The following is a 9,251-nucleotide window of genomic DNA, read 5'->3' as shown; positions in this document are numbered from 1 at the left end:
AAATTTAGTTTAAGTATATAAAATGACCCCATAAGCATCATTACTTGAAATTATTGTTATATACCAAGTTAGTGTGTTAAAAACCCTAAAATATGTCAATTCAATGTAATTAGAGGCGTCAAAATAAAAAGTATGTGTAGGAAATATTTCAAGCATTACCCCTAGCTTGAACCCCACTATGATCATACACTAAATTACGGTGGCGTCCAAAGGGAAAGAAGATAGAGCAAAAGAGTCGCCAACAAGTTTTAGAAACTTGTAAACCGTTCACGAGGTGAAGGTTACACCCCTTAACGATCCAGGAGATCGTCAACTCCAATAGGTCTGGAACCATGACTGATAGTTAGGGGATGAAGGTACAAATCCAACCTAAAAGAGATTGAACCTGCCCTAAAAATAGGCCTCTACTTTATTCTGATTGTATTCATGTGCGCTTTCTAACTAACATGCAATCAATAAGTTAACCCTAAACCTATTTATCTATGTTGGTTGAATATTAATGCACAAACAAACCTATTATTGGCGATCACTTGAATTATAATCAAATTAACCCTAAACAAGATTATTAATTATCTTATTAAGCGTGATTACAAGTACAAATTCCCTTTAAACATGCATAAAAGGTGTGATGAAGCAATAAATAAATAAACATAAAGCAACATAATCATCATAAATAATATTTAAAATTATAATCATCATAATAATTATAAAAAAAATCATAATCATATCAACGCTAAAGCATAATAATAGCAAGATCCTAGACATGATACTAACAAGATTAATATAAACCCTAGCATGTCACTAAACAATAAAAATCAAACACTAGTAGAAAAAAGCATTTGGCCACCGGTTCAAAACCCCCCTATGCCACCGGTTTTGAACCGGTGGGCATTTGGGGGGTGGCAATAGTCTGATGCAAAGCCACCGGTTCAAGACCGGTGGCAATAACCCTTGGCGCTTTTTTTGGTAAGGGTTATTGGCACCGGTTCCTGTTCAAAACCGGTGCCAATAATGGCAAAAAAAAAAAAAAAATTTTTTTTTTTTGCATTTTTTTCACTTAAATTGATATATAAACACTAACATATACATAAACTTACATATTTTTATAAAAAAATGATGTAATATTACAATTTTTGTCCAAAAAAATAAAATAAAATACAAGGTTATAAACAAAGCGGCTGCACAGTAGCAGAACAACGCCATGAACATGAACAAGGCGCTCTGAAGTGCCCCTGCTGTAAATCCCACTAAACTAAATTGTACAGCCTTGCATAAAAAAGACAGAACTCTTTTCTGCAGATCAAATTCTCTATAACGATAACATGCTTCAAATATGTTGTTTGGGAGCTTCTGCAGTCTGTTATGTAGATCAGAGCTGAAGGTATTGGCATATGAGCAGAAAAGAGCGTGCACGCTACTACTGTGAGTACTTTTATAAGTGCTAAATCCCATTCCTCCTTTATTCTGTTACAAACAAACACAAAAACTTTGGTCAGACAGTTGTTTGATGATTGACATTGTAAGCAATGAGATTGTTACATCAGAGGGAATGGAACTTATGAAAGAGTCAATCACTATTATACCTGCCCTTCCGATTTTTCAGTTCAGACCAAACAGAACAAGCTATAGTGACAAACTGCTCGAACAGAAGCTTATGCGGAAACGAAGGGTCTGCCATTATCCTTGTGAGGCAGCAGCTGCAGCAGCAGCCCAGCCTTGCGAGGCAGCAGCAGCAGCCTTGCGAGGATGTTCTGCAATTCAAACTTGAACAATGGAACCTGTGATTAAGATGATGATAATCGTTGATTCCAATAAAATAAAATAAAATAAATCTTAAAAAGAAATCAAGGAAATCAAGATACATAAAATCTGGTAAACAGACTAACTAATTCTATCAAAGCCTAAATCAATTAGCATGAAGATGTTCCCTTGCTCTTTTTTTGACAGAGTTTGAGACCACCTTTTTTTTTGACAGAGTTTAAGACAGCCTTATACTACAAGAAACTGAAACACGACATATCTTGGTGTGCAATAACAACCAAAAACAAACATATTCAAGTAGTTCTACAGGTCAAAATTAGAGTTAAGCTTTTTATTTCCCCTTACCAAAACAAACCTATTCAACCGGAAAACCATAAAGAGTACTGACAGATAAATTTTCTAATATTCTAGATAACACTATCAAGAAATCTCCCAATCACTAGAATAACTAAGCCACACTCCTTTGTTATGGCCCCTCACTTCAATCATCCTTACTAATTACTACGGGGACCATATAAAATGAAGAAAAGAAATAAAATGTGTTCATATCAGTTCTTTTAACTTGAGCAACAACCTGGCATTAATCCAGTCAATGGTGAGGAGGATAAATCATGAACCATTTGAAACATAAACAAATCAAATAACCAATAAATTCCACTCTCTCAATCTGCCTATCAGCAAGGAAAGAAAGAAGCCATCACATTACAGGTTACCAGCAGTTCATGTCCACAATATTTCTTCTCAAAAACTGCAAAAACATTCAAATCATCCCAACTCCCAAGCAAATTTTTACAAACGAAACAAACCATAGATCACATGAACAATACATCAATGTAGCATTGTCATTTAAAAGAAAATTATACAATATTATACAATCATCAATTATGTACTTAGCATTTACGAGCCAATTCAATATGTATGAACACTATATCAAATGTGAAATTATAATAAGGGATTAAGGGAACAATGGGACAGCCTTACATAGTACACAAATACACAAGAGTCTCACAACTACCTGATTCCGGGACCGTGACGTCAGAAGGTCTGGTGCACCGGCCTGAGGAGAAGTATCAGTTACATTCCCTCCTTGTGATGGTACCTAAAATCAACACAATTTCATGACGACTTTATTACATTTATAAACTTGACATTTGAAGTTGATCATACAAATATTATAATAAACCCCAGTTAAAAATTCTGAAAATCAAGGGTATTCCAAATTCACAATTTTCTTTTTATAGATTATCAATACATTAACACAAGTAGGGTTCTTGGTATTACAATCGAAACATGTCTGTCACACATTAACACAACAACCTAATCAATTCCAAATCAATTCAAACCAAAACAAATCAGAATTCCAGGAAATTGAAGCCCAATTTGAACCAGATCCTAACCCTAAAAACACAATTCAGCAACCAAAATAAAAAAAATCGAAAAAAATACAAGTACCTTATTCTCGGATTTAAGCAGAGGACTCAAGAAGAGATAGAGAAATGGAGTGGCCTGGCGAATCGCATCCACAGTCACCATAATCACCTTGGTGCCGTGAAGAGAACATGTTCATCAACCTCATCACAACATAACCCCAACTAAGCTACAGTATGCACGAATCACACAAAGCTAAATTAAGTTCAAAAAATAAACTAAATCTTCCTTCCAAAGGACAATGACAACATTGAAGACTTGTAATGGTGAATTGAAGATACTTTTAAAAGTGTAACTATCTGTTACTTGTCATCCTCAATACTTGAGTAAAAATCAAAGAAACAGACAAGCAGCAAATAGCAGTAGTCTTTCTAAAGAAGCCTCTAAGTAACAATCATTTAGTCAAGACTTCAACGCTGACTTTCAAGCTAGTGATGCGACAACTCAATCTAGACAAAAAAAAAAAAAAAAAAAAAAAAAAAAAAGACACTAATTTATCACCATGACAACTCATTCATAATTACACTCTTCATAAAACAGTACAATTAACAACAATAACTATACTCCGGGATATAAAGAAACCAAATTAATATAATCTCAAGTCAAAAAAAGATAGATCACAGCTTAGAATACATCAAGAATCAAAACATCATATCCAACAAATTCCAGCAATATTGTGACTCACATTAGAGCCGGTGTCCACTTTGATATCAGCTGTGACATTGTTGTTTTTCACCTGAGTACTCACATCACCAAAAAACAGTTCACCTTTCTTTGTTCCAGTTGAAGTAATAGCCTGCAAAAAACACATAAAATCTTTAATATTTGTAATGAAAGGTTGAATTTCACACTACGCGAATAACGCAATGACATGCAGCACCAGCAGCAGCATCACAATTACTATACTATTAGCATTAGCTAGCAAATTAATCACAAATTAATCAAATAGCAGCATTATATCAGAATAACACTACAAGAAAAATCACTTTTCGTAGCGATTATTTCGTAGCGATTGTTCATTCGCTACAATATGCAAGTATGTTTGTGAAATAATTAAGGATGTCGTATCATTTTTACAATCGTCATGGTTTTCCCATCTAAAATCGATACGAAAAGCATAATAATACATATCCACACTATTTTTACACATTTATATAATTTTGAGAAATCGTATCTTTTACAATCGCCACTAAATCCTAAAAATCGATACGAAAAGCCTTTTCAACACTAGATATATAATATTGTTTGAAAAAGAATACATAAAATATGTCATACTTTATTGGTGAAACATTTAATATAAGAGTTTGAGGTTGCATGTTCGAATCTTGTAAAGATCATACGCATGTTTTTTTTTTTTTGAAGAAAATGAGTTGAACATTTATAGCGATTGTAATCGCTACAATAATCACCACGATTGGATGTAGTTTTTCGTATCGATTATTGAGGCCAACCACAACGATATTGAAAACCACTACTAAAGGCTAAGGCAACGGGGGATATTGTATCGAATGACCATTCGTTGGGAAAGCTTTTTGTTGCAATTACAATCGATACTAAAGGTTAAAATAATCGCTACAAAAAGGTTATTTTCTTGTAGTGTAACTCGGGTTATATTCTATCGAAGTAATTGCAAAACACATCAACTGCAAAATATACACAATGCAAGCAAACAACGGAAGCATATCGACATATAACCAATAGAACTCTATAAACCGACAAAATAATCACGAAACTAGCAAATTAATCACGAAATTATCAAATCTGACTAATATGCTATAACAATATTTATAAGCTAATCCAAATATTACACCACAATCACAAAATTGAAGAGCATTATAGCTTAAAATTGAACAGTAATAACAAATTTCAGAAAAAAAAAGTGGAAAAAAAAGTAAATAAAAATCAGAAACCCTAGATCTCAAATCGAAGAGCACATACCTTCGTGAAGAATCCCACCACATCTGCAAAGCTCTGGCACCAGTAAATAAATAGACCGTCAATTACGATGGTGGTGACAACATTCACAACCGCCGTCATCCTCAAATCCCGAATTCCCCATTAGTGCTGCCAAGAGAGGAGTGAAAGAAAGAAAGAGTGGAGCGGCGGTAGATGGAGCAAGAGGAGGCAAGTGAAGAGAGAGAAAGGAGGGTTTGAGCAGAGAGAAGAGAGAGGAGACGGATAAATCGAGAAGAGAGAGAAAACAAAGGAGAGAGTACGAGAAGAGAGAAGAATAGCTAAGCTAATATAATTAAGAGATGAGGCGCATTTTTTTTTTTTAACAAAGCCACCGGTTTAAAACCGGTGGCCTTTACCATTTATGCCATCAGTTCAGTTTGAACCGGTGGAAATTTAAATATATATATAATCCCACCCATTTTTTAAGCCACCGGTTTTCGAAAACCGGTGGCCATTGAGCGGTGCCTTTTTGTATTTTTCTACTAGTGAAAGATTTAGCCCTAACATGATACTAGCATGAATATTAGGAAAGAAAATAGGAAGCATCGCAGGAATCATAATTGAAATTATATTCTTTACCCTAAACATGATACTAGGAAGATAAAAACACCCTAATATGACACTAGGAACCATAATAACAACCTAGACATGATTTCTAAATCATAATATCAATAAATCAATTAAAACACTTACTTGGATGCCTCGTACCTCTTTCTATTAACAAAATACACACGTTAGTAACTTCAAGGAAAATATAAAACAAACAATTAAATTAAATAATTGAAAGAGAGATTAAGAAAGTTTAGACTAGATTTGGGACCAAACCCTCAGAAATCAAACCTTTCACGTCTAGGGCGAAGACAACTTCGAACTTGGCTAGGTGTGTCTAGTGCTAATGTATGAGGAATTGTGTTTGTAAAAGGGTTGGTTAAGAAAGAGAGAGATAATCAAGAAATTCTTGATGAGAAGAATTGATGATAATTGATGATTGAAAACGGAGATTTTAGGAGGCTATTTATAGAGAAAATCAGCCAAACGAATAAAAAAGCGAATCAGAGTTTTGAAAAGAATAAAAAAACTTAACGCCAGGCGCTAAAGCATGGCGCCAGATGCCAAGGCTAGCGCTAGATGCCAAGGATTGGCGCCAAACGCCAAGGCTTGGCGCCAGACGCTAGGCTCGGCGTCCGGCGCTGCAAAACAGTTTTTGCGGATTTTGTTTTATCATATATTTTGATCCAGAAGTCCAAATAAGTCATATAATATGTCGTTGGAAAGCTCTTGAAGTTTACTTTCCAAACCAATTAAAATTAGATTAAAATATTTAGTAGATAAAAAGATATGGCTGAAATAGTGGAAGGGTGTCAGTTTTGGATAGAGTTTCATATCTCATTCATATATTTTTCGTTATAACTCGGATTTAATATTATAATATATCATTGCAAATATAATTTCAAGATATATCCAACCATATAAAATTTGGATAAAGATTATGAGGAACATAAATAAAATCTGAATATATTCCACTTCTTACAAAACAAGGATTCTAAAAAGGAGTAGTTTTATTCAATTTCAAACTCTTTGAAACATAATTATCAATCCTAACTCCATTAGGATTTAAGAGAACCTTCTAGAATATTCTAGAAGACTATAATAAATTCTAATAGCTGTAGGAATGATAATTAATAATAGGCCCTCCTCTAGATCATTGGGCCACATATAAAAACTAAATCGGGCCCAGTTTAGTATTTTGACCATAACTTCCTCATTATTCATCGGAATTGGACTTATAATATATCGTTAGAAAGGTATTTTCAAGCCCCATCCAACTACACCATTATTGGACCCTTATCATGGACCAAACTAAACTGGAATGCACGTTTTTCATAAATAAGGTAAGAAATGGAATATTTTCAAAATCAGAAAGAAAAAATATTTTAATAAAAACATCCTCATCACTAGACTTTTCACACTTTCTCTTTGTTTGATAATCAAATGACATGAAAGGTACTCATCACTGGGTTTGGTTTTGAGGAGACACAAATGGGTGTCTACAATATGAAATCTGAAAATTTATACTTGAAGTTGTAATTTAAAGTTCAAAGTTTTTTAATCATAAAATACCCACAATAATTATTTTATAGGCTTAGAAGCATAAAAACATGAAATTAACATATCTAGCTCATAAAAATCAAAACTTTAATAATCTGAAAATTTATATATAATCAAAATAATCATACTTTGATGTAATTTAAACATAGAATAATTAGATAACTTGATTAGTATGTTATCAAGCCCTAAAACATGAAAAATCATGTTTTAAACCCTAAATTTTACAACATATTTAATCTAAAATTTTATATAATAATTTAAACATGCTAAAACTCATAAATTTATAATCTTTTATAATTTAAACATACTATCAAACCATAATAACAATAATTTAGAATTGAAATCAAATAAAAATTGATGCTTTAAATAAAAATAACAAAATAAGAGAAGTGAGAAAAAGGGAGGAAGAGATGCGGCTACTACACCCGGAGGTGCGGCAGGTGGCGTGTCGGTGGGGGCAGCGGCGGTGTAGGGAGGCGCCGGGCAGCTTGAGGTTTTTTTTTTTTGTTTTTTTTTTTGGTTTCACGTAGAAGAGGAGAAAAAGAGGTGAGGGTTTTTTTTTTTTTTTTTTTTTTTTTTTTTTTTTTTTTCTGTTTAACGTGAAAGAGAGAAAGAGAGGTGAGGTTTTTTGTATTTTATTTAGGTTTTATTCTCCTAGTTTTATTAGGAGTGGGTTCTGAGTAATTTGGATTTGGGTAGGAATTAAGTAATTGGGCCACTAAGTTAAGAAAAGGGCTATAATTTTAATAAAAACTTAGTAGTTTTAATTTACTAATAAAGAGAATTGTATTACTTTTACATTAAATAATCCATACTTATAAAACTGAAATTAAAATATTGTATAAATAATAAATAATTATATTAGAAAAATATGGGGGATTACAATCTACCCCTCTTAAAAGAAGTTTCGCCCTAGAAACTTAACCCAAAAATCATAATTTCTCCAAAACTGTTCAAACTTTTATGTTTTGTATTGTTGTAAATTGCTTGCTCCTTAACAAATATACTCAACAAACTGAACTTTGTACTCAATGAACTCATACTTGGCCAGAGTTTACATACTTTTATTGTATGTAAACACAACAATAATGCATAATGCATAATGATATTAAAAAACATGAAAAATCAAGCAATAAATGGTATAGTTGAGGTAAAGGCGCGAAATTACATCGCATTCTACCCCTCTCAAAAGAAAAGAGTTACGCCCTCGTAACTCACCTCGTCAAACAACTCGGGGTACTTGTTTCTCATCTCTTCCTCGGCCTCCCAAGGAGCCTCTTTGTACTCCTGGTTCAACCAAAGGACTTTCACTATCTTCACATCTTTGGTTCTAGTACTACGCACCTTGTGATCTAGTATCTTGACCGGTCTTTCTTCATAAGTTAGAGACTCATCTAGTTGAATAGTCTCCGGCTGCAAAACATGGGTTTCACTAGGCACATACTTCTTTAATTGGAAAATGTGGAACACATCATGCATTTTCTCGAACTCCATTGGCAAAGCCAATTTGTAAGCCACTTTCCCCACACGTTGGAGAACTTCATACGGACCCACATATTTTGCACAAGGCTTCCCTTTCTTGCCGAGTCGCATCACACCTTTTGTTGGAGAAACCTTTAGAAAGACCTTATCCCCGACATTAAACTCATCATCCCTCCTCTTAAAGTAGGCATAACTCTTCTGTCTATCTTGTGCTGCCTTTATACGCGACTGGATTAGTCTCACCTTGCTCACCATATCCTCAATGAACTCTGTTCCCAAGGTTACTCGTTCACTTTAGTCATTCCAGCAAACCGGGCTTCTGCACTTCCTTCCATACAATGCTTCAAATGGTGCCATCTTGATGCTTGCATGGTAACTGTTATTGTAGGAGAATTCGGTCGAAGGTAGGTGATCCTCCCAATTCCCTTGGAAATCTAAAGCACAAGCTCGTAACATATATTCCATGGTTTGGTTTGTTTTCTCAGTCTGACCATCTGTTGCAGGATGAAAGGTAG

The 9,251-nt window shown here is 33.9% G+C and overlaps 1 protein-coding gene across 5 annotated transcripts; it reads right to left on the bottom strand.

The window, feature by feature from the left end:
- Positions 1-1,119: 1,119 nt before the first annotated feature.
- On the bottom strand, positions 1,120-5,299 carry LOC145584511 (outer plastidial membrane protein porin-like). 5 transcript variants are annotated; one of them, XR_014100362.1, is made up of 5 exons: positions 5,128-5,299; positions 3,875-3,985; positions 3,214-3,358; positions 2,777-2,860; positions 1,120-1,778 (listed from the first exon to the last, which is right to left on the bottom strand). XR_014100362.1 is itself a non-coding variant. In XM_081641339.1 (5 exons), exons 1-3 carry the CDS (start codon positions 5,224-5,226, stop codon positions 3,227-3,229), a joined length of 342 nt encoding a protein of 113 aa, XP_081497465.1. In that variant the 5' UTR covers positions 5,227-5,299; the 3' UTR covers positions 1,120-1,763; positions 2,777-2,860; positions 3,214-3,226. The 5 variants fall into 5 exon arrangements, 4 of the variants coding, with proteins under 4 accessions (XP_081497465.1, XP_081497477.1, XP_081497474.1 ...); XM_081641339.1 differs by having other exon boundaries at positions 1,120-1,763; XM_081641351.1 differs by having other exon boundaries at positions 1,120-1,763; positions 3,214-3,332.
- Positions 5,300-9,251: the final 3,952 nt, after the last annotated feature.

This window comes from Chenopodium album, chromosome 2 (assembly GCF_948465745.1).
Source record: "Chenopodium album chromosome 2, dcCheAlbu1.1, whole genome shotgun sequence".
Taxonomy (NCBI): domain Eukaryota; kingdom Viridiplantae; phylum Streptophyta; class Magnoliopsida; order Caryophyllales; family Amaranthaceae; genus Chenopodium; species Chenopodium album.
This window is presented reverse-complemented; position numbering and strand designations above follow the sequence as displayed.

Coding starts and splice junctions, on each gene's coding strand:
- LOC145584511 (XM_081641339.1), bottom strand. CDS start 5,226: ATGACGGCGGTTGTGAATGTTGTCACCACCATCGTAATTGACGGTCTA. Junction 3,986..5,127: donor TGGTGGGATTCTTCACGAAG/GTATGTGCTCTT, acceptor TGTTTTTTGCAG/GCTATTACTTCAACTGGAAC. Junction 3,359..3,874: donor AAGTGGACACCGGCTCTAAT/GTGAGTCACAAT, acceptor TGCATACTGTAG/CTTAGTTGGGGTTATGTTGT.